Below are 25,381 nucleotides of genomic sequence, written 5' to 3'. Positions count from 1 at the left end.
ACCTTCCTCCCTCCCGATTGTTAAGCTCCACAAGAGTAGCACCTCTCTCTGTCTGCCCTGGATCTAGCATGGAACCCACATTTTCTAAATGAAGGTCGTTGGCTGTTGGAGCGGGGAAGGTCCATGATCAAAACCCTAGCTTCCACAACAGCTTCTTCCTTTCTCCCTGCCATAGCTGGGGAGGTGGGGCTTTAGGGAGGTCACATGATTTGGCCGCTCAGGCCCTGGGACCAGGTCTCCTGCCTGTCAACCTGACTCCATTGCATTTGTATGGGATCCTCAGACCTAGGGCTAGACACTGGTCCAGTCCTCCTTACTGATTTTCTTTTCTTCCCTCCTTTCCCTCCTTTTCCCCTTTCTTCTTCTTCCTCCTCCTTCTGTGTGTGTATGTTCACGTGGGTGTGTGTGCATACACCCATGTGTTTGTGCATGAATGTGAGGTCAGAGGAAAATCTCAAGTATTGTTGTTCCTCAAGCACAGTGAACATTTTGTTTAAGACAGGGTCCCTCTCTGTCTCCTCCTCTCCATCCCCCCCCCCCGCCCCTGCCACCTGGTTTTTTGAGACAGGTTTTCCTGTGTAGCCTTGGCTGGCTTTCCTGGAACTCACTCTGTAGACAAGGCTATCCTAGAGATTTGCCTGCCTCTGACTCTTGGGAATTAAAGAAAGGTATGGGCCACTACTGTCCAACTAAGATAGTCTCTTATTGACCCGGATATTGGCCAAGTAGCCTAGGCTACTGGCTAGTGAGCTCTGGGGAACCTGCTTGCCTCTGATTTCCATTTTCCCATTACTGAGCTTTTTTTCATGGGTTCTGAATATCCCAACACAGTTTCTAATGCTTACAAGGCAAGCTCTTTATTAACTGAGCCATCTCCTCAGCCCTTCTTCCCTTGTTGGTTTTTAAAGGAATACAGGTTAGGAAACAAATTGCTAAGCCCTGGGTAACTTTGTTTTTCTTTCCTTTCTTTGTGTGTGTGTGTGTGTGTGTTTTGTTGTTGTTGTTTTTAGTTTTACTTTTATTTGAAAGATACCAAGAGGAGATTCTGGTCCCAGACCGTCTATAGTGGATCACATGACATGGGCACACACCTGGAAGGTAAAGTTCGCAGCTCAGTGGACAGCTCTATGTTTCACTGAACTTGCCTTTGACCTCGTTCATTCAAAAAGCCGGTGGTGGCCACGCCCCATCATGTTCAGTCATGAACTGGGTGCTTGTTTCGTGATTCTGCAGGTTGTGGTCCTTCAGAAATTTCTGCAGGTTCCAAGCGCCTAGAAAGGCAGACAGACCACAGAGAGACAGTTAGAGATAACCATGGACTTGAGATGGCTTGACAAGAGGTTCTCAGGCCTGAGTGGACAGAGGTACCCTTGGTCACTGAGCTAGGGAGTACATACTGCCTGAGGAATCTTCTGGGCCCTAGCTTTAGGAGGGTCTGAATGTTTGGAGAGCCCCTAACATGTGACAGAGTTAGATGCCTGCTTGCTAGAGGGTGATGGTGACACAGCTCAGTGAGTTAAAGCCACCTTGGGCTTCCTTCCCCAGGGACTTTTATTTAATATACATTGCTGCCTTCTCACCCCAAGTGGAGAGTGTCATCAGATGGCTGTTGAGCTTCCCACCCCCTCCTCTTGAAGATTTTCTGACTTCTGAATTGGCAGAGGCGTGGATACTGTTTATCACACCGGCTCGCCCTAGCTGTTGGGGCTGAGATTGGCGAGGGCCTATGGCCGTTCTTACAGTTTTCTCCCCCTGCCCCAGCCCCAATCACCCTACAAAACACGGCCCCTCCTTGAGGTGAAGGGAGAAGGGCTGTCCTCAGATCCTCCATGGGGATCAAGTATGGGAGACATGTCCCCTGCATGGAGTTGAAGATGCCTAGGCCAGAGGGGTCTCTTCTGAGGGTATGTCAACCCAACAAGGTGTACCTCCTGAGATGAGAGTGAAGGGGTCTTGTGTACAGCTCCACAAACGGGTAGGTTTGGACTTCAGATAACAAGTGATTTGCTGCATGCCATCTCCACATCATGAAGTATACTTCTGCTAATTTTTTTCTTTTCCTGTTTGTCTGGATAACTGTGATTCACATGTGCCCTACAATGTTTGATTCTTTTAGGGTTAGAGGCTAACTCAAGAAATCTTTCTTGGGTGGGAGAACACCCAAAGAAGGATTCATCCAGAGTACAGACAGGCAGTGGCCAACATGCCATGGTGTGTAGAGGCCAGGTGTCACTGAGATCCAGATGGAAGATTGCCTGGAAGTCCCTGCACAGCCTCACCTTAGAGTGATAGGCCACTGGTGGTTCCCTAGTTATACCCACAACCGCTTTTATAATGAAGATGAGATGAAGTACACACAGGTTTCTTTTTCAGCTTACCTCCCCTCCCTCCCAGGTAAGGCTCATGTTTCAAAGATCTTCTGGGGGACCAGAACACTTTTATCATACCAGCTCCCCAAAGCTATGATGATGACAATGCAAACAGTAATGATAAGAGTGCACCCCTGTAGTGTTTCCTAGGAGCCAGGAGAAGTACATACATCACTTCATGTCATGGCATGGAGGACTGTGATTATTTCAGCCCACAGATGGGAAGGGGTAGGATGGGGTGTCAGGATGGGGATACAAAGCCTTGCAAGGCACCTTCAGCCGGACTCAGTAACTGTGTGTTTGACTGAGTCTCAAGGGCTGAAGACTTAGAGCTTATTTGACTGTCTTGGAAAGGCGGCTGAGATGCTGCCTGCTGGCTTGGCCCATAGATAGGTTCTGACTGTGGTGCGGCTCTGAGTCACTCTTCTTTTGTGCACGTTGTGCCTGGCAAGAACCCCTGTACCCAGGGGGCCAGGCTGGCTGGAAAGAAATTTTGGTAATCTGACCCTTGGAAAGCACATGCCGGTGTGTCTCTGTGTGCATGGGTATGCATGCCTTCCCCACCACCAGTTTGTGTGTGTGTGTGTGTGTGTGTGTGTGTGTGTGTGTGTGTGTGCCTGCCAGAAAAGGGATTTTGGGTTAAGTAGTGTGTGGCAGGGATGAGGGGACAAGGTGGCTCTCTCCTTTCCTCACTGAATATGACAGGAAGGAGTCTGGGTGGCAATGAGGGAATTGAAACCCATCACGAGATCAGAGCCAGCTGGTGGAAAGAAATCCCCTATGTCCCCGAGAGAGGCCTGGCTCCCCTCATGAGGAGCTGTCTTTTGTGTGAGCTCAGAGTGTCCTGAGGTAGTTAGGTCCCTTGTGGCCATATTTCTAGCAACCCTGTGGCTCTCAGCAGCTTGGGCAGCAGCTCCACAAAGCCAGGACCTGGGCCAATCTCTTGCTGTCTCTTCCTTTGGCTCAGCAGGGACCCCTTGCACACCCCCACTTGTTTCCTGCCACAAAGGGCAGGAGGAACTGACCCAGAGCAAGCTCTAGAAGGAAGAGGGGTGAGTCAGGCCCTCGGGGGCATGTGGAGAGAAAAGGAGACCTGTGGCTTCTGCGGCCACTGCTCAGAGGAAAGCCCCTTCCTGTAGGGCACTGCTCTGTCTCCGAGCTGCAGGAAGAGGGCGGGGCCACTACCCTAGTAGCCCTCAGGATTCTTCTAGGGACAGGGCTGGGTGGTGAGTGCGGCCTCTGGTGTTTATATCCTGAGCTGCCCCGAGGGAAGCGCTCAGAGGCTGGTACTCCTGCCACAGAGCCACACAGATCACATGCAGTTTGGTCTCTGCACAACCCTAGGGCAACTCCTTTCATCACACAGAAGCGGTTGTAGCAGCTTTGTGGAGAGGCCACTGTTTCTGCTAAGGGCTGATGGAGAAGAGGCTGGCCAAGGTGCTGGTATTAACTTGGTTGTGGAAGGGGTCTGGGGGGCGGGCAGGGCAGGGAGCATGAGGAACGTTATCTAAAGCCTGGAGGAATCTGAACCACACTTGATGCCTCACCTCACACTAGGTATCAAAGTTAGGAGAGTTGAAGGATCCTTCCTTCAGCATCCAGGAGAGGGACTAGTCCTCTGAGTTTCACTCCCAGGGAATGCCATGGCTTGCAGGTTTGGAATGGCCTTGGTGGTAGATGTCGAGGGTCTCACTTTCTCCGTTCTGGGTCCTGAATCTGTGCAGCTGGCTTTTGCAGCTTGGAAGTGTCAGCTGCGCGCGCATATCATTCGCAGGCTTCAGGGGAATAAGATGGACAGTTCATCTCCTAGAGTTTGTCCACCCTGAGTGAAGAGAATCTCGGTGCTTGCCCCATTTATGTAACACTGGCAGGGCCTCCCTGGGCCTCTCCCAGGCATAGGTGGTGAGAGCTGCTTCATCTCTTTCTCTAGCTTCATTCCTGACCTCAGGGAATATCTGTTATCACCTCATGAACATTGCGTTAAATCAGCCTTGGTCAGGGAGGCCTTGTCCAGTCGCACAGCTTTGTAGCTGACTCCTGACTGAGGCTCACCGTCCCTGCAGCAAGCCCACTCTCGGATTTCCAGCCATCATAGGTCGGTGCTGCCTAGCCCTGTTCTGGTGAGAGACAGTTTTCATCTGGCTTTCCATTTGGTCCTTTCAGCTTTGGGATGTGGGGTTAGGAGGCCGAGGGAGGCAGCTCCCACTCAGGTAAGGCAGAGAATGAAAGACCAGGTTCTTAGCGACTGACGTTGGCCTCCTGTTCCAGTCAGTCCATACAGGGACCTAGGCACCTGGCTCTTAGCTGCCTGAGCCCCAGAGCAAGAGACTTGTATCTAACCAAGGTGTCTAGCCCCCTTCCTTGGCCTTGGCCTTGCTCTATCTACTCTGCCTTTTGGGACAGCAGGGGATGGGGACTCTGAAGAAAACAATACAAATTCAAGTCCAACCTAATAAGTACCCTATGGAGAGCCCGGCTCAGGTCTGTAATTTGTTTGGCTCGCCAGGGCTGGACGCAGTGCTAGAAGTGCTGATGTCTTCCACAGAGATTAATGATGTCCTGGCGGTGGTAGGCGGGAGGTCTGAGCCTTTTATTTTTTGTGCCATTAAATGACATCCAGATACTTTTGCCCAGGATCTGAAAAGTCCTCGGTCCATCACATTCAATTACTTCTGGAGAAGTGTATTTGCTGAGTGGCTGATCCCTCTGGCTTGAGAGGCTTTGGGATAGAGGGACTATTGAGACCTGGGACTTTGGTCCATATGGGCAGGAGGGAGGTCGGGCAGGGTCCATTGCTGTGAGGAGCTGTCTCTAAACTCTGTAGAAGAGGGGACTTATCATTGTTCAGCCAGGGGGTACTGGGACCTCTTTCCATCTTGTAGCCAAGGGTAGTGATGGAGAAGGGAGCGAGATGAAGGAATTCAGGAGCCAGGTTAGCCCTCACCAGTTTCTGTATTTGGTGGTCACAATGGCTGGCTGGGATTTGGGAGTTATCCGTGGGTTCTCCATGACCTACGTGCCCTCTTTCGCTTTGGATGGCCAACGTTTAGCCTGATTAGCACACATTTCTCCAAGGGATCTACCTTCGGCCTACAGAAATTTCAGGGAGTTCCTGGACAGGGTGCCTGAGTGTGTTCTGCCTAGGATGTTCCCAGCTGGGTGCCTGCCAGGATCCCAGAGGTACCGAGCTCTGCCAGGTGGGTGGTGACCGACAGAGGCAAAAGAGAACTGTCTGCCACACAAGCCCACAGTGAGATGGGATCAGGGGCTAGGCCCTGGGGGATTCTGGGGCCAGGCCAGGTGAACCACTGTGGGAGGTCATGGGGGGGGGGCGGTTGGGTTGATCTGTTTTGTAGTGGGTCTGCCGGTATGTGTGTGTTTGTGTCTGTCTGTGTGTATGTGCTGGAGGGTAGTAGGGTGGGGCTGTTCTCCAGATATGACCTCCCTTTTTCTTGAGCCTCTTCCCTTCATACTCCCCAACTTCCTCTGAGCTTTAACTTTTGCCTACAGGCAAAATGGGGTCCCTCCTAGCCTTGAATGCCACCACTGCTTTTGCTTTGGGGCTCTGTTGCCTTAAGGCCCGTGGCCCCACAATGGCCCTGTCTCATTCGCCCAGAGAGCTCCACAGGTGTTCAGACCCATAAAGCAAGTCTTAGAAGCCATTGTATGGCAGGCCCCTGCCTGTTCCTCCTCGTTGACCCTGGAATCCAGATGCCTGTGTGCTGGGGAGTTCCTTATAGCTGGGTAGCTTCAGACCTTAACCATTCCCGCTTGCCATTTTCATCTCATTTTGCAACAAGTGAGCCTTCCCACTGCAGGTCCCTGGGGTGGTCACTCTCACAGTGGCCCCATCCTGGACTTGTGGCCTTTGAGTGATTTCTGGAGCACGTGGTGGCACGCCATCTGTCATATCATAGAACATAGATCTTGAAACCCACAGATATGCCACAAATCCTAGCCAGGTGTTGCTACTACCAAATGACTGTCAAGTCCTTCCTCTACTCTCTTCTATGTTCCCCCCCACGAGGACTTGTGTGGCTTGTGACAAGTGAGGGCCAGTGGCTTAGATGCAACGTAGTATAGACTATAGCTCTTTAGGAATTTGACACTTAGTCAAAGGCAAGAGGTGATATTGTTTAAGATGACCCCCTTTGGGGCTCAGGACAAGATACAGTTGCTTCCTGTGTGTCCCTGCACCCGTGCCCTGAAGTCTGGTGATCTGGAGGGGAGAGCGTAGTGTTGAGTGTGTTGGTGCCATGTCAAGAGCCATCTGCCAGGAGTAGGTTGGCCTGCTGTTAGCTGTGGATCTTTTGTCACGGGCCTCAATCTTCCTCAGTTGTTCAGGGGATGTCAGCCACTGTCCTGCCTCCTGGCATGGTGGGGCAAAGGAAAACATCACAGAAGACAGTGCGGCTGGCAGAGAGGCAGCCTGCTGACCTGGGGTTGGATGGGGCGGCTGTGGATGTAGAGGTTGTCATTCGAGGGCATAAGGACTCATAGAGACGCTGCCGCCTCAGGTGTTGAAGGACGTTGACAGGGTGTTTGTGAATGTGGGGGTGTGAGAACGTGCAGATCTGTGTGCGAATGGCTTGCAAATGTGTACCTGTGGGTTTATCACATGTACACACATGCACACAGGCACATATGCACAAATGCATGCACGCACGCACGAAGTGACTGAGAGGCCACAGTAGGCTTGGCGAAGTGACAGATGATCAAAGGAAGGACCTCTTCTCTCAAGAAATCTCTAGTGTCACGACGGAAGCAGGATGTGAGCAGAGCAGTAATCACTAACACTGAAGAGACCCAGGCAGATGCTTGGGCACAGCAGAACATTAGGAGCGCTGACATAGTGAGGGGACACTGGCAGGAGAGTGGAGGCAAGGCTCAGCTGAGAGGAGACAGCCCTGGGTTACTCTGGGGCAGGCCGAGGAACAGTCCAGGTAGGGGGAGGGGAGCTGGTCCATCTAGATTGGTAGACCTGGATGGGTAATATGTGAGGCTCCTAGGAATCTGTGTGTTGTGGGTCGTGGGGTTGGCGGGGGGACTGCTATGGGATCAGTTGGCTCCTCTAGTATATAGAAGTGGTTAAGAGACTGCCGTTAGGTAAAATGTGTGGGGAGACCATGGAGAACCACAGATCAGCTGAGGCTCTGTTTAGGGTGCGTGCGTGTGTGCGTGTGTAGGTAGATATGGTAGAACAGGACAGTCCACGGGGACGCAGAGAGTGAAAGTCCATTACATCCTTGGCTAGAGTCGCCTCAAGCTCCAAGTCAGGGCAAAGCATGTCCTTTGGAATGATGTCAGTGAAAAATAGCCCGCCCTTGTCAGAGGTAGTGACTTCAGGGGGCCGAACGATACTTGATGCATTCGCATACCTTCTTTAAAGTATTCTGTGTGCTCCAGTTCTGGGGCTACACCAGGGCAACACATACATCCAAGGGAACAGAGACTGGCAGTTCTCTTTTGTCCTGGGCACGATGCTGTGCACAACTTAGCATGAGGCCTTGACCTGGGAGTGCAGAGGGCACTGGGCAGTCATGGCAAGAGAGGACGGGCCGTGGCACAGGAGTGGCGTCATAATATCACCTAAGCAGATCAGGTAGCTTGAATCCCTCTAGATCCTCCCTGTGGGAACCCCACTCAGAAATGTTTGGAGGTGGCCCCTTCAATCAAGTCTGGTCAACACTCCCATCTGTGTGGCAGAACTCAGGCGAGAAGAGCACAGGGAACCAGGATTTCCAGGTCATTCCACTGTGGGATAATCCATTCCATTTTGATGAGATGGGAATCGGGGTATAGGGGTGTGAGGTGCAAGGTCACACGATAATTGAGAGAGATTGAATGTCAAGATGTCCTTATTCTCTGAGGACACGTATTTGTCCTGAGTCACTGGACAGAGCAGAATCCTGAGAAGGGTTTCACCCTCTTCGCCTTGAACTATGCCACCTGCCACTTGTTACCAGCCATGGCAGGTTCAGTGGTAATCCATTGCCACATTCAGCCTGTCGCTTACAAATGAGTCCCCAAGAGGACCAGGCCTTGGGTAGGAACAGAACACAATTGGCTCTACTTTGATTTATTTATTTATTTTAAGTGAACTGTACCTGGCTTCACACTGGGGACCTTTCGGTTACTTGCATTTCAAAACGGCTTTGCAAACGTTTCTTTCAATTGTCTAGCTCACTGACTCAGCCAGCTGTCTTCTTAGATGTCCCTTTGCCTAACTCCTAGAGCTAGCTTCACCTTTCCCCTTCAGCCTCTAGAAGCTGTCCCTGCCTGTTCACCCTGCAGGCGGGGGGGGGGGGGCACACACAGCATCTGCTTCTAGCCTACCTGCCTTTCTCATGGCTCTAGTCCTATGGACAGAAAATGAGATCAAGGCAAGCCCTGGGGCTTGTGTTCATTGGCAGGGCTCTATGCCCTGACCTGAGTCTTGGTTTTGCCTAGGGCTCTGTGAGTTCCTAAGCACTGTCAGGTAGTGCAGAGTGTACTGGGCTCTCAACTCTCTGAGTTACGCAAGGACCACAGCAGTTTCTGCTTTTGCAATCGCCCTGGGTCCATCTCTGCTGGCCTCTTACAGCTCCATGTCTTCATACCTCTGGCCGTCTCTTGCCCCTCTTTCTGATGATTTGGATTGCTTGTTTCTAGAGAGCCGCTTTCGTGTGCTACCTCTCCCACGGATTTACCCATGCACGCCACATTTCTGGTGGACCTTTTCTCTGTTTCTTCCTGTAGTTAATTAATCAACTTAATTAATTAATTAATTAATTTTGTTTTCCGAGACAAGGTTTCTCTGTGTAACAGCCCTGGTTGTCCTGCTACTGGCTTTGCAGACCAGGCTGGCCTCGAACTCAGAGATCCACCTGCCTCTGCCTCCCAGCTTGCTTCCTGTTTTCTCACTTAAAAACAACAACAAATGGCCAGCTTTGCATCTCTGGTTTCCATGACCACGAGCTCCATCTTCCTTCACTCAGGAGTTCAGCTCTTCTGCAGGGTCTAATCTGTACTCCACTCCTCCATGAAGCCCCAGGGCAAGATGTTGGTAGGTTGGATGCCAGTGAGCACCTCTGAGCACCTCATCTTTCTGGAGAGGAAACTGAGGCCCTGAGAGGATTATTGCCAGCTAGTAATTGAAAGCAAGGCTTCCTCACCCCACAGTGAAACACCTTTGTTCTCTACCTGGGAGAAGAAGGGTGCTGTTCTGGAGAGAAAGAGACCCCGGGAAGGGACGAGACCTACCCCCAGTCCACATGGTATTATTGTGTCCCTGGAGTCAGAACAACACAATTAAGGACTTAATTATAAGCCGTTCGGCGCTGTTATTTAATCAGTTCCAAACTAGACTGTCAGCTCCTTGAGGGCAGGGAAAATCCTGTGGGCTCTGGGACTGTTTTCTCTTGGCACAAGGCTAGGCACATAAAAGGTACCCGCATGGTAGGACCAGAACCTTTGGTAGCTAAGAAAACTACAGGCACCTTATTCTGCTCAGATGCATTCGAGGAGCAAGCGTGAGTGTATGTAAGGAATGCTGATTCTGGTAAAGATCCAGAGCGATTAACAATGCTTTCGGCCTCATAGATGTGCCGCTTTCTTGCCTTGCTGTCTCTCCTAGGAGGCAGCCTCTGGCGAGCATTTGAGCCACTGTGTTTCATGGATGTTAGGCTAAGTCCTGTCTCTGGTGCCTTGTCTCAGCAGAGTAAGGCAACGGCTTGGGCACACACTGCCCCCTTCCTCTCCTGTCTCCGTCGTCGCTGTTCTTCCATCCTGTTGAGCCTGTTCAGAGCATTTTCCTGGTTAAGGCACTGGTGTTGGGCTCCTGGAGTCTAAGGTAGCGTGCTGAGGCACTGCCTTATCCTACAAGAATCGCACAGAATGAGTGGGAAGTGCGCAGAGGGCGTTAGCTCCTGGCACCTTGCAGCTACAGAGCCTTGGTGGTTTCCTACCATTTTGATGAGATGGGTACCCAGGAAGCTGGGGGAAACATGAGACTTCTTTTAGTCTGGTCAAGACACACTCTCCCCCCCCGCTTTTCTTCCCGCTTGGTACCCAGATTTAAAAGTGCATCCTTGACAGAGCTGTTTAAACAGACTCGCGTGTTGGCAAGGGGCTGAAGGCACCTGGGAGGGGGTGGAAAAGTGGTACCATCTTGGCTCCAGGGGCCGAGTCCTTTGTGATTGATGGCCCCTGCTCGGCACACATCTAAAGGGCTTCATCAGCATGCCAGTCCCATTCTGGGCTTCAGCTCCTACCTCTGGAGCCTCAGGCACAGGGTATGGGACAATACCTGTGCTGGGTTCCCAGTGGGTGGAAGTTAGCTGGGGTCACTGGGGGAAAGGAAACGGCTGCCCACGTCTGCCTTCCTACTCCTCTTTGTGCAGCCTGGGCCATGTGTGTTTATGATCCTTACACTGTCCCCTGAGACTTCTGCAGGCCCTGCCCTCTTCTGAAACCTGGTAGGTGACAGAGTACACAGCGAAGAAAAATCTGAGGCTTCCAAGCAAGCTCCCTACAGTCTGTCCGGGAAGCTTCTGAGCCCCGTTGGCGTGATGGCTGAGGCCAAACAGGCAGGTTAGCCACGGGAAGGCTGTAGAAATGTGTCCTCTCCTGGGTCTGAGGAGAATTGCTCAGAGAAGCTGGGGAAGGGGCGTGGCTGGGGACAACTTTGCCCCATCACTGAGATGGCAAGGCAGACCAGGCAATTAACCACTAATGAAGACAGACCAGCAGGGTGGCATTCCAGGGTACTCTTGCCCAGATTGGCCTCAATTATAGGGCACAATTATCTGCTGAGGTGTTGTAGGGTAGTTGCCCGTACATGCCATGTTAAGTTTTGGGGGGCGCTCCTTAGCTGATGTGTTTACTTCTGGGAGACCACATCTGAAGCCAACACCTCCTTTAAGACATCCATCCCAATCAATTCACCCCCAAGACATACTGCCCTTTGAACCCCTTCCCCCCCTCCGAGCCTTCAAGGCTCTTGGGTGGAAGTGGGAGTTCAGACTTCCCCATAAAGACACACTTTAGTTTTGCCCCAGAATCCAACCTAGCTTTGGTGCGAAGGTGCAGACGGGCTCACCTCGGTTTCTGTTGTCTTTGGTGGAGATGGAGATGACCCTGTCACCCTGAAGATAGACGAAGAACTGATAGCGGTGTAAGCCAGTGGTCGGTGGTGGGGTAGGAGGCTGGTAGTCTATAGGGAAAAGGACCAGAGACACAGGTGGGTGCACCATCATGCCACACAGGGTGGAGTTCCCGCTTACAGCCTCACCTGGCTGCTTTATAAAAGAATCGTCTGTGTTGTTCCATCCCTGGCGACTTTCCTAGGGTCACCCAAATGAAGTTACACCTATTGTACCCCTCCCTCCCCCATTAGAACTTATGCTTGGTGAGATCTCCCCTTCAGTGTGTTTATTTAAGGTCTCTGTTAGGGATAGGTAGGTGTGTTGTTGTTGGTAGTGGGACTTCAGATTAGCATGAAGGGTTGAGACTCCCAGGCCATTCTGGGCCAATGGATGGGGAGTTGGTGGTATCTTGCTTTTGTTTTAGTCTATCCTGATGGATTTCCTGCCTCAAGAGAAACCCATCTTCCCCATGAATGTGTTTGGCAGTGTGTTTTGATTACACATTTTTTTTCTAGCATTTCCTTATGAAATCAATCCCCGAAGAAGCCAGTTTCTTGGCTGGTTTGGGAGGATCTGGAAGTGATTCCCAGGATGGGTGGGACTGAGCTCAAAAGGGTTGCTCATAGGCATTGCAGAAGCTGGGATGAAGATCCCCTCCCTTTCACTCTTCCTCTCGGAGGTTGGATGTTTTGGGGGAGAGGAAAGAGTTTAGGGTGACGATATCCCTCCTCTTTGCCTCATGCTTATGCAGCAACAGGGGACTTGGTTGGCCTGGCCTAAACCTTCTAAGCTGGAACTCCATCCAAGGCTGCTTTGTCCCTCCTCAACCTCCTCTCCCCTTTTCCCTTTCCAAGGAGGGTATACAAGCTGGAGCCAAGAATCTTCCTGGGTCGGGGTTGGTAGGGGTGGAGGTTGGGAGGGAAGGCGTGGTTGCAAGGGGGACACTGGTGGGTGGGAACACTGGTTCCTCATGGCCTCCCTCTTCCCCCTTTTCTCTCTTAGCCATGAAACTAAAGAGGGACTGACTGTTTGGAACTGTTGGAAGCATTTCTCATAGTATACTTCCGGCCACGGGGCCACCAGCATACCAAGAGCCAGGGGATTTCCTAACTGTTCATTTTTCCCGTTGCAGATCAGATTGTGCGCTTACGTGTGTGTGTGTGTGTGTGTGTGTGTGTGTGTGTGTGTGTGTGTGTGCTGGGTGCTGAAGGAACAGAGCAGGGTGTGTCAAGAGCTGTGTTGCTGTGTTCATTTGTGTGATTCAGGGTCAGATCAGATTGTGAGCATACGTGTGTGTATGTGTGTGTGCTGAAGGAACAGAGTAGGGTGTACCGAGAGCTGTGTTCATTTGTGTGGTTCAGGTTCTACAAGGGGGCAGGTGGTGGCATGCCAATGCTCTGAGGCTGCTTCGGAACTTTGGAATTTGGGTAAATCGGGATTTCTCTCAAACACTTCTAGGGCTACAAAAGACTTCTGAGTATGGGGAGTAAAAAATGACTGTCACTTCATGTACACATGGGTGTGTGGGAGGCAGGTGTAACAGGTGTCTTCTGGCCAGGCTGGTGGACTCAGGGGTTACTGGGCCCTTAAGGTGGGTTTATTCCTCATGGCCAAAGACAGGTGGGCTAGAATTCTGCATGGACAAACCTGAAATTAGAATTATGGATTTACTCTCAAGGGAGATGGGGACTTACCCTTACCCCTCTTACTAGGGCTTTCCTGAAGAAACCTCCCCCATTCAAAACCTCCAGAAGTAAAGATTTGAGAGTGGTTTCCCCACATGTTGGCTAGGTTTATAAATGACAACTTCCTTCCACCCAGGCCTTGGTTAGGTCCATGTTTATCAGGAGATTGAGATTTTGAGACATGAGCCCGGGTCCCCAGGAAGTGGAGCTAGAACTGGCCTACACGATGCCTGCTCACACTGCTTCATAGATTGGGTGGGACAATCTGTCTTTAGTTTCTTGTCTGTGGCCGACTCACCATCTGAGTATCCCATTTAAATAGCATCCAAGGGACATCTTAAGGGTGGGGACCTCAGAAGGAAGGGGACCGGGGTCTAAGGGTCTGGGAAATTTTGTCATGAGTGTCCTCCAGCCAGCTAGACCCTTGGGGGCCGGGATATGACTCAGTTGATAGACTACTTGCCTAGCACGCTTGAAGCCCTGGGTTCCACCTCTGGCATGGTAGAAATTGAGCATGGTGGTATATGCCTACAATCCCAGAATTCAGGAGATAGAGGCAGGAGGATCAGAAGTTCAAGGTAATTCTTGAGTGATGTTGAATTTGAGGCCATCTTGAGATACATGAGACCCTGACTCAAAAACAAAACAAAACCCAACCTCCCCTCCAAAAAACACCCCCCACAAATCCAATTAACCTGCGTGTCAGTGACCTAGACTCCAGGTAACCTCTATAGCTGGTATTTGCACATTGTGAATTAGCGTCATGGTTACTCTTATGACTGTCATTAATGCCCTGCTTGGAGAAAGGATGCTGGAGGGACCCACTCACCTGTTATCACATTGCCCCGAATATTCCCAGCTTTTATGTCGGCAGCCTGGAAGGAGAGATGGAAAGACTGTGGATTACTTCCTAGGCAGTGATGGCAAAAGCTGGCTCTTGCCATGCTTCAGCAACCCCCCCCCCCCCCCACTGTCCTTAGCTGCTGACTTTTCTCTTTGGAAGCAGGATGGAGAAGGGGTGTGCTGCTTCTGGGAGAGGATTTTGGGGGTGGACTGCGTGACTAGACTTAGCTGCAGCTCTGGGCAGTCTTTTTGGCCTCAGTTTCTCCCCGCTTCTCTCTGCCCTCCTTCCTTCCACTCTGTCTGTGGGATAATGAGTCGCTCCTGGAGGCGGGTGCTAATTATTGTTTTTGCAGGACTGGTGGATGCTTAGATGAAAGAGACTGGAGCCAGGCCCCTGGGTCTGTGCCACAGCTCTGGGGCCCCAGGCCATGCCAGAGAGCCCCGAGGGCCCTAGGTGTGGGGTTTTTATAGCCGTAATGATGGTGATTAGCCTGGTTCTTAATTGATTCTGCCAACACCTAACTGTGCCCTGTCCCCCTTTCCACCCGGTCCTTCCTGGGGCAGTCTAGGCCTCTTAGTCCCTGAAAGTGGAGGCAGGGTGGAGGAGTGGTGGGGGAGAGGGAGGCTGAGGGAGGTGAGGGCTGTACCGCGGTTAGCTGATTGGTCATTCTAGGATCTAGGCAGATCGCTGATGGGGGCTGGGCAGGGATCTGACCTCTTTCCGCTTTAGGCTATGTTTGTCCACTGCTCACTGTGGGTCTCCTTGTCTGTGTTCCTTCTCTAGGTTCCACTAGGTCTAGGTCATTTTCATCTGGGTGAAGGGGCAGAAGGCTAGAGGGACAGAATCTTACACTGTAAGTCCGCTGCATCTCATTTTCTCGATCCGCTTTCTTCGCTTCCTTCCCTCCCCCTCCCTCTCCCCACCCCTAGTCCTACAGCCCCAGCTGTGCCTGGGTAACCCTCAAATCCAGGCCCTCACATGGATGCCCACTGTAGCCTGCCTGGCACTTCTTTCTCTCAGTGCAGTCTTTTAGTTCCTACGCTCTGGGGCCTGGCATCAGACCCAGATGTGACTAGAAGCTGAGAGGCCAAGGCAGAGGATGGAGGTCTGAAGCCCAGAGGCTTTTCTCCTCAATGTCTGTCCCCAGAAGGGGAGGTCAAGACTCAAAGGAAGCTGAGAAGGAGTCTCCCAAAATAGCTCACTCTACTACCCCAGCAAACTGGGGAGGAGGCAGGGAAGCCGGGTCCAGCATCCTGCTCTCTCTTCTCTGGCCTCCCCCTTATTCCTCTCCAAGGCAGCCCAGCCAGTGGTTTGTTTAAACCAAACAATTGCAACCTAGGCCGGCTGTTTCTTTTCAATTCTCGATGGGCTTGGGTACCACCCAGAGCAATAAACGGGTTTCTCTCCTCCAGGGAGGGCAGGGAAGCAGTGAGGGTGGAGGCTGAGACATATGATATGGGTCAGGCACTGCTGTTGTGGAATCAGAGCTGGGCCCATGTGGAAAGTCTGACTTGAAGCCCTGCTCAGACCTTGGGAGTATCTCTCGCTCACCAGGGCCGCTTGGCAAAGACTGGACGCAAACCCTTGGGTTGGACTTCCAGCATCATGCCCTCTGCCCTTCCTACCCGCCTCCCCTGTTACCTCTCTGCACCTGTGTCTCACTAGGGTGCTTGGGACAGTTAAAGCCACTTGGGGTGGCCTAAGCTGATACTACAGACAGATGCTAGCTACTCTTGCTGGCAGGAAGGGTAGAACATGATGGCTGTGGATCCATATGCAGTGAGCGGACTCACACGGGTTCGGTGAGGGTGGCTAAGTGTCCTTTTGCCGTAACCCCTTCTCAGGTTAGTTTCGGAGGGGCTGAAATTCCTACTATGGGATCGACATCAGTAAAGGAGTCGAACTATAAAAGCTGAGAAAATTGGGAGTCCAGAGAGGCTAAACAAATTGTCCCGAGCTATTTGAGTAAGGAGTGAGAGAGTTCTAGAATGCTCAGCAAGTGAGGGACCCTGGGACTCCCGAGGCTGACTGATCAATGACTCAGGCCTTTTAGCCCATATTATTGCCTTGTGCCTTTTCATGACGTCTAGACAGCCCCATTGCTTCACTGGTAAGCATTGTTTTCAGTTATCCATTAGCAAATACACAGACATTGGATGAGGGTGTGGCTCCATAGAATGGGGTGTTTAGCATGTGTGGAGTGTTGGACTTAATATTCAGTACTAACCCAAATCAGACCAAGCTAAATTGTATCTAGAGGCCTGGGGCTAAAGTATCTTGGTAGAAAATCATACCCAGCCTAGAAAGCTGGGACACTGGAGAATGGTCCAGACTCTGTAGTAGAATGTGAGTGGGATGTCGAGAAATGCCAGGGCTGCCCTATAGGCCAGGCCAAGAAGGAACCCTTATGGGGCTGAGTAGGGACCTGGTATTAGAGGGGCACAGACACCACTCTGGCACTTTTGAAGGAGTGTCTGCAAGAGATCAGGGACCACTGAGAGCCTCCCCCCTCAACACCTTTAGCCCTTCCTGCTGCCCCCAACCTGCTGTCTCCACCAGTTCTGGAAGATTCCAGGTGTTGCTGGTCTTCTTCGAGACCCGGCAAAATCAGTTCAAACCTCCTTTCCCCTTTTGTATCTGATGACAGGTTGAAATTTTCAAAAAGAACTTTTCTAAATGGCCAGTTTTTTAAAAAAAATAATTACAGAATTTACAAACACCATAGGTGCAGCTGGATTTCTGACGCCCAGAAATACTGAGAAGCCAAGGATGAGTTTTTTAAGAGTGGCAGGACTTGGGTCTTTTCAGGCATGTTCATGCCATGCACTTGGGAGGACGTCAGGGAGCCCTCATAAGTGTCAAGGACAGATGGCAGCAGATGGAAGCAACTTATTCCCACAACTTTTTCCATTCCTCCTCTTCTGGGGAGGGGAAATCTATGGTCTCAGGAGGTGTGGGAAACTGCTCTGCAAGGAAGACCCTTATGTGTGCAGGATGTAAGAGTAGCATTTGCTCTTGTTTCTTAGAAGTTGGTCTAGTGTGCCTGTGCATGTGTGCTCATACATGCTCATGTGAATGCATCCATGTATGTGTGTATGCAATAGGGTGCTGGGTACACCTGTGACTACCTGGCATAGAAATTCACATAAGTTATCGTAGGGACAGAGTCCAAGGCCGTGTGCATTCTAGGCAAGCACTCTAATGCTGGACAACACTCCCAGGCCTAGCACAAAGATTCTAATTACACAGAAGGATCTGGACTCTGGGAGCATGTGGGTTTCTCTGCATTGGTAGACATGAGATTTCCTTTTGCTAGCTCCCCGCTCAGTATCTGCTGTCCCTTTGTTGAGCTAGCTTGGAGATACTTTGAGATACTCGGGGAAAAGCTGGGGCTTGACTGAGAGTCACAGGAACCAAGAAAACCTAAAACATCTTAAAATGCTTCTGGCTGATTTGTCTCAGGTTAAGTCAAAGCATGGTGTTGGAAGCTGGTGGTGTGTGTGTGTGTGTGTGTGTGTGTGTGTGTCTGCCTGCCTGCCTGCCTGCCTACCTCTAGCCACTCTTGACTCATGTTCTGATTCTCCAGGACACTATTCTGTTGTCTGATCTCCGCACACACCCTGCATGGGAAGATGGAGGCGGTAGACCATGCAGTCAGACAGAAAGTAGAGGGGTCCCAGCATCCCCAGGGCAGGGGCTGTATCCCACCATCATTGTTTCCCTGGGGTGTCTTGCACACAGTGGGCAGGGATGTTGCTCCCTTTATCTTTGCTACCCAGCCAGTTCTACTTCTCATCTATACCCTTTGTTTCCTCTCCTTATGAGAACACTTGTGTGCTGTTCCACCCAAGGCCTCCCGCTTCCCCTGCTCAGAAAGTTCACCAGATGAAGGCTTAGGCTCTTGATTTGGTTCATGAATCTCTGGTGGGTGGGGAAGGGGCCCTGGCTGTTGCTGGTTTCAGCGGAGTTACTGATCCGCTGGCCTCATTCTGCTGCAATTGCCTACAGGCAACAAGCCATCTGAGGGTGGGGGGCAGTGGTGGTGGGGGTTCAAAACTCCAGGTCCTCTGGCTACCTGACCTTCAGGTGGAGCATCAGGGCACAGTTTCTCTAGCACTCAGGAGATGATTTAATTTCTTCGTCCACTTCTTCCCATTTCTATGGAGGATTCAATCACTTCTGCCTGAGTAGGGATTCCCTCTGGCAAAGGGGGGACATTCTGCGTTTTTATTTCAGGGAGAAGGGAGGGCATCAAATCAGCCCTGAATTTGAAAGGCAAGGCACAGAGAGATGGGGGAGGGTGGTAGGAGATGGGGGAGGGTGGTAGGAGAAATGAGCAACAGAGTCCTTGGGTAGAAAACGAAGAGACAAACGCACCAAACAAAACAAAACTAAACAACAACAACAACAAGAATCTAGAAACACGGACTCCGTGACACTGGCACGGAATGAGAGAGCTCCTTGCTGTTTCGCACAGCTGCCTGCAAGCTGCCAAGTGGCAAAGGAGCCAGGGAAAGGCACAACACTGGAAAGTGCTACCCAGCAATCTGTGTATTCTGCAATTAACAAGGGCTAAGTGAGTGGAAGGCATTGACAGCTCCCAGGCTCTGAGATCCCCAGGGGCTGTGACTGCCAGGCCACCAAATGCCAGCCTGGAGGAGACCCAGCTCTGGAGATGGAGCCTACTCTAAGGGGAAACCTCCCAGTCAATTAATCCTATGGTCTGCTCTTGCCCTGGGGCTTGGTCACTGGGGCAAGTGGAAGGAAGCTCACGGGAAGACGGAAGCACACCGATCTGAGGCCTCCTGTCGGCTGAGTGCTTCTAGACCCCAGGGTGTAAGACAGCCAATTATTTTGCACGCTTGTTTCCTTCAACATATGTCAAGATCAAAGATTTGTCAGGTCGTGTCCCTCTACCCTCGTGGGCAGTAGAGATAGCATGGTGAATACTGGTGAACAGACCAACGGGTGGGCAGCAGATCCTGGTACCTTGATGCCAACTCACAGCAGGCTCCCTGGGTATGGATTCTGAGCTCGGCTTCAAATCTAGGTCTCCAGATACCATAGTGGGGTGTAGCTGGAGAGGAATGACTTAACTCTTCAAGGAAGTCGTGGCTCAGGATGGGAGGAACATCGCTCAAAGCTTAATCACCCTGTATCACACATTAATAGGCCCATTTCCCGAGGCAAAGGTCAAGGGTCTCTGTGGCTTGGAACATATGGGTGGTCCTGGCCCTTTGTTCCAGGCCGTGTGAGGTGTAAGTGCTGTCTCAGTAAGACCTGCTGGCTTGACACTGTGTGTGACAGTCTGTAGCATGGAGCTAATTCTGAGGCATGATGGCTGACTGGAGAGACGGGAAGATGAAGGAATGAATGAGATGGTCTGTGTTGGACATGGAAGTACTGATGTGACCTGGTGTTCTGAAGCCCGAGGTCCAGATGAGCAGATAAACTAACAAAGGAGCGTCTGTAATAGTTGAGGCCTGTAGGCAGTGCTCAAAGGACAGAAGATACAAATAGAGGAGAAGAGAAGGATATCTGAGAAAACTACGCAGGGGGGGGCTCGTCTTTGGGTGTTGAAGGATATGGAGTAGTGTTTTGTTTCGTCAGTGGGTAAAACAAGAGGGGAAAGGGCAGCTTATGCTGAGAAATCTGCCTGTTATTTTTCAAGTCTGCAATGTCCCCTGCAGGCTGTATGTGTGAACACATGATTCCCTGGCTGGTGGGGCTCTCTTGGGAATTTGTGGAGTCTTTGGGACACGGGACCTAGATGGCACCCATAGGCCACTGGGGACAAGCCTCGCAAGTTCTATGCACTTGACTTCTGGATCATTTTCTCTGCTTCTTAAGTCACCAAAATCTGAGGACCCATAGCTTCCTATGGCGCCTCCCTAAACCACCATGCCTCCTCGATCATGACGGACTGTGTGCCCTGAAACCGTGTGCTAAGACAAATCCCTCCCTGAATTTGTTCATGTCAGATCAATGAGAAGAATAACCAGCACATTCTGATGCGTGAACATGGAAGTGACGTGGAAGACGAAGCCAGACGGGGCCACCTGTTAGAGCCAATCGCCAGAGGCTTGTCTGAAAGAAGCTCAAGAGAAGGGCGGACGTGCAAAGGAGAGGCCAGGCTCCGATGGCAGGAAATACATCAGACTGTGGAGAGCCAAAGCCACCACCAGGTTCTGAACCTTGAGTTCACAGATCCTAGGCAAAGCCTTTCTTGTTTTCGGGGATTCAGCTGCCATCCTGGGACAGTTATCAGAGCTAGCTGGCTGAGTTGCTCTTCAGGTCAAGAGGGGATAAGGGTTAAGCTTGGCTTGGGTTCCTCACCATGCCAAAGGTCAGAAAGGAAGTGGTTAGATTCCACTATCAGGGGCTGCTTCCATCAAAGCATGTGCGCTTGGGATCTGGGGGACATCCCCCACCCCACAAACACCTCTCTTCTATAAGGAGTAATTTTTGCTTTAAGGTTACAAAAAGACTCTATGTTTGTTCTATTAGAACTTTGTGTGTGAATGTGTGTGTGTGCTTGGGTGGGTATGTGTGTGTGCATGCGCGTGTGCACGCAGAGAGGACACAGGACAGCCCAGCGGGGCAGGCTTCTCACCAGGGTTTCACATGAGTTAGTTCATGCTGGCTCTGGCTTCCCAGGAACATCTCTGCTGAAGTGTAGTGAGGCTGGGAGACCACTTGCTTGGAGGGTGAAGGCCCGCTTGCTGGCCCCCCCCCCCACCATGGAGTCAAATTTCCTGGTCTGACTTTTGGCAATCATGAGACCAGAAAAATGGAGACATCCAGTTGACAGGCCACTCAGGCGTCCAACATGACGGTCTTTCCCCGCCCCCCCCCCCTTTCTGGTCCTGACCCTGGCCCTGGCCCTGGCCAGCCAGACTTTTGCCCAATGTCATTACCAATTAGCTACGTGACTTTGAGGAGCCACTCAATTTCCAAGTGTCTCAATCTCTGTACCTCTAAGTAGTGATGGCCACGTACAGCTGGGGTTTCTCACAGGGCTGATTGGGAAACAGAGCCCAGGAGCCCCACAGTGTAAGGGTCATTTACTGAACTGAGCTCTCCGCTGAGGCTTCCTGAAAGGCTTGTGGAGGGAGGAGGGGCTCTGTGGCTGCCGGTGCTCTTCGATTGTGACAGGCCCAAGAAGTGCCCATGCCAGGCCATGCTCACAAGTCTAATGACTTTGCTTAGGGCTCAGAGGTTACCCAACTGTGACAGTGGCCTGTCCCGCTGGGCCTGTGCTAACCCCAGGCTTGCGGAGCAAGCAGTATATGATGTTTATTAATAGGCCTTGATGAGGGGCATTAGTATCTCCTAATGACACCATCTGAGCCTGGCCTCTCTTCTTCTCTTACTCCTTGGTACTTCTGCCCACTCCCATCCCCCATCCTACAGAGACACAGACTGTTACATACACAGAGAACACAGAGGCACAGTCGGGTCTGGAGGAGGCTCACGCCAGAGGGTCAAGGCAGGAGCCATTGGCGGGGAATGAATGGGAGGTCTAGCCTCGGGGATCAGAGGGAGGGCCCCAGTGAGCAACAAGGCAGGAGTTGTGGAAACCTGACCAGACATGGCTTGGTGACTGAGGGGAGCAGATCAGTGGTAAGACCCTTTCAGAACTGATAGAAATGGGAATGGCTGGGGGGATAGTAGAAGCGACAGAGGGCTGACTTCCTTGAAGGGCATAGCAGCTGGGTGGGGGGAGCTGAGAAGGCTATCAGGTCCCCTTGGGGTTGGAGCTGAGGGATAAGTGGCAGGGGAGAGATAGTCACAGGCAGGAAGAATGGCGACTGACACACACACATGCACACTGGCAACATGCTCACAACTTCCACATTAAAGATTTATCTATGCTCACACGTATGCACTCATAGTCACAGCGTTCTCATCCTCAATACACTCGTACACATACTCACATGCACTCATGCACACCCATATGTCCACATATAATGTACACATATACAGTGTATTCACACACTTAGGCACATGTGCTCACATATACATGCACACACACGTACACCTCCATATTCACATACGCACTCACTTACACACACACACACACACACACAAATGCTCACCCAAAAGACCCATTTACAATTTACTAACACATTTAACATACAGCACTCACATGTGTTTACATATTTGTACTGACTACACAGTCTCTCTCTCACACAGACCCATACACACATGCATGATCACACTTACCTGCTGATGCTTATCCACCATATACTCAAATATAATAAATAGAAATGTGTATACTCAATATGCACACAGCATACATATCACTCAGGTGCTCACATATACACATCTACAGACTTAAGCACAACAAATGCAATATGCTCACATGTACAACACGTCATGCACTCACAAAGCTCACACACAACTAGGACACATAGTCTCTCATACACTTGCCTCTATATTCACATACTTGTGGGCACATGAAGAGGCACACGCATCTGTGCACGCGTGTACACTCACACATACACACATGCTCACGTTCACGAGCATGCTCAAACTCAGACCCCTACGCTTACATTCTCGCTAATACACAGATGCGTGACCCTCACTCACATACACTCCTCTCCCAGGCAGACCGTCACTGGTGCCATCTGACAGAGTGTGAGCATGATGGGAGGAGCCGGGCAGGTGTCTTGGCTGCAGCTTGGACTGTGGGAACAAGACGAGCGGCAGGGAGTCTGGACAGACAGAGATAACAGACCGATGGAGAAGTCTGTGGGTAGGCCCAGAGCTGGCTTGTTGCTCAGGGGGTCTAAGGGCTGGTAAGCCTCAGCCGTGAGGTACAGAGAGTATGGGGGGCAGTCTTCTGGGAGGTGGGCCCATAAATCTAGTCCTCCTGGGTTTTCCTCCCTGGGTCCCCTTAGAGGCGCCTGGCTCTGGGAGCAATTAAGAAAGGAGTGCAGTTAATCCCTAAAGCAAACAGGGCTTGAGAAACTGTAGCCCAACTACAGGGCAGGGAGCTAAGGACTCACTCTTCAGCCCTGCCTCTTATCGGGCTTCATCTCTGACCTGTAGAACCTTGTCTCCCTGGCTGCTGACTGCACCCCACACCTGACATCCCCCTCCCTGCCCTGAACTGGGTAGAGAGACGAGCTAAGGAGGACCCATATGCTAGAAGGAGGTGACCCTACCAGACTTTTGCTTCCTAATTCACCACAGACCCCTAGGGAGTGGTGGCTGGTCAGGTGGATGTCTAGGATGCCACGCCCCAACTTGGGAGGCTTCAGAGGTGGCTGGGATTGCTTCCTGCCCCTGCAGAGCATCTGGCACCATAGTTTCCCCCTTGTCCACGATCCTGCCAACCTTCTGTCTCCCCTTGTTTGGCTGAGGCATTCCTCACTCCTCACCCTAATCCATCTATTCCCTTTCAGCTGCCAGTCAGAAACTGTCAACAATCTCTGGGCTACTTTGCTCTCCCAACTTCCCATCTAAGAGATGAGGGACCTTCTTGAAGTTGGGTCACACAGGCTGGGCTAGGACACAGAGCTGGATGAGAAGCCCGACAGTTAAGAGTCTTCTACTGTAGCCTCAGGGATGGGATGGGGGAGCCAGAGCAGCAGCAGCTGGACTCTTGGGTTCCAGTCTATGCTTGTCCACCCCCCTCTTCTTTGCTCCATTTGGTGAGTCCATCCTCAGCCTCTATTTCCCAGTTGGCGGTAGAGAACAAGAAGGTGAAGATAGGAGCCCAGAGGACACTTCCTAGACAAAGGATCAGAAACAAAGAGGAATGCAGGGCCAGCCTTTGCTCTGCAACTCTGGTGGGAAGGGAAACTGAAATCCAAACCTTTGAGCCTCCCATCCACGGATGGATCCAGGCCTGGGGCTGCTCTGTGAGCAAAGAAAAAGAAAGAAAGGAAGGAGGGAGGGAAGGAAGGAAAGAAAGAAAGAAGGATGGGAGGGAGGGAGGGAGGGAGGGAGGGAGGGAGGGAGGGAGGGAGGGAGGGAGGAAGGACGGAGAGAGGAACTCGAGAAAGAAGGATCTGGAACTTTTCGAAAGAGAAGATGCTGACAAGAGCTGGAGGCTCAGGGAAACGGATAGTTGTGAGAAAGTGTGACAATAAGCAGGAACAGTCTAAGTCCCATTAAAGTCGCATCTTAGTCATTCCCAAAGACTGACAGAGATCCTGGCTTCTGCCTACTACCCATAGCCCCTTGTTTTTGAAAATGGAGCCGCACCAGAGCAGTAGCTGGGCCTGTGCAGTCTCCAGCAGCCTGCCTGGGATGCAGCGTCCCTTGGGGTTCCACTCTTGTCCTAGGAAATCCCAGCGTTTCTTTTATTAAGAACAATGGGGAAAGCTGGTCTCAGGGATGCAGGCTTGTAATCGCGACTGAGGTAGGTGGATCACGAGTTGAAGATTAGACTGAGCTACAGAGTGAGTTCGAGGCCAGGTTGGGCAACTTAGTAGGACTTGTTTCAAAAGTTTTTAAATGTGGAAAAAGTGGGGTGGGTTTTAGGGGTATAACTCAGTGGTAAGATGCTTGCCTGGCGTAGGCAAAACCTCAGGCTCAATTTCCAGTGTGATCAAAAGGAACAACACAATCCCCCCATCCCTCAACAACCCAAGGTGATTCATACACACGCTTAACCTGGATACTACCTGCCACAGAGTCCTGATTCCCTGAGTGTCTCTGGACCCAGGAAGAGGACCAACTCTTCAGCGGACATATGGTGGAAGCAATGGGAACCCTCTGTGTTCTGGTCCACGGTGGGCTCCACTCTCCTGTCTTTTCCAGGCTCTGGCCCCTTGGAAGCCTTTCTTTGATAGGCTCTGGCTGACTGGTTCAGACCGGGTGGGACAGCCAGAAGAGGGTCTGTCACCTCACAGAGGGACACTGGACTTTGGGTCCTTGAAGTCTCGGGGGTGAGGTGGTCACCCACCCCATTTGATAGGTACGTGAAGTACTCGTGGGCTTTTGATATCCTCTGATAATCCTTCCCCACATAGTACTCCCTCTACAAGTCTACGTGATGCGGGGTATTCCTGTTCTCCAAATAGGTAGGGACCTCAGAGACCAACGGGTGGGAGGATTCAGGAAAGTGAGAACATACAGGCTGAAGGACGGTCTGGGGAGCACCTGGTCCTGAGGGCCATCATCCTCTCCGTGGGCTCTAGTGGCTGAGCCCCTTCTTCGTTAGTCTCCCTCATCCCAGATGTCCAAGATGCCATCCATGACCAGATACCACACTACCCTCTCATTCCATGACTGTGCTGGGACCTGTGTGGTGGGCCTTCATGTCTCTGCCTGCCTATGACAAGCCAGATCTGTTTGCTAGGCCCAGGGAATCATTATGAATGGGGGCCCTCCAGAGCCCAGCCA

General features: G+C 51.5%; 1 protein-coding gene across 5 annotated transcripts in view; it reads right to left on the bottom strand.

Annotated features, from left to right (window-relative positions):
• Positions 1-831: 831 nt before the first annotated feature.
• Pebp4 (phosphatidylethanolamine binding protein 4) overlaps positions 832-25,381 on the bottom strand; it is a 236,452-nt gene continuing 211,902 nt past the window's right edge. For all 5 annotated transcript variants that reach the window (XM_085698678.2, XM_048422158.3, XM_048422159.3 and 2 more), the window contains 3 exons: positions 14,009-14,054; positions 11,449-11,562; positions 832-1,271 (listed from right to left, as the gene is read on the bottom strand). In XM_085698678.2, coding sequence (XP_085554804.2) covers positions 1,162-1,271; positions 11,449-11,562; positions 14,009-14,054 — 270 coding nt within the window. In that variant the 3' untranslated portion in view covers positions 832-1,161. The remainder of the gene's footprint in view (positions 1,272-11,448; positions 11,563-14,008; positions 14,055-25,381) is intronic.

The sequence above is a fragment of the Myodes glareolus genome, chromosome 12 (assembly GCF_982192425.1).
Source record: "Myodes glareolus chromosome 12, mMyoGla1.1, whole genome shotgun sequence".
Lineage (NCBI taxonomy): Eukaryota > Metazoa > Chordata > Mammalia > Rodentia > Cricetidae > Myodes > Myodes glareolus.
Note: the sequence above shows the minus strand (reverse complement) of the source record. Positions and strands in the feature narration are given on the sequence as shown.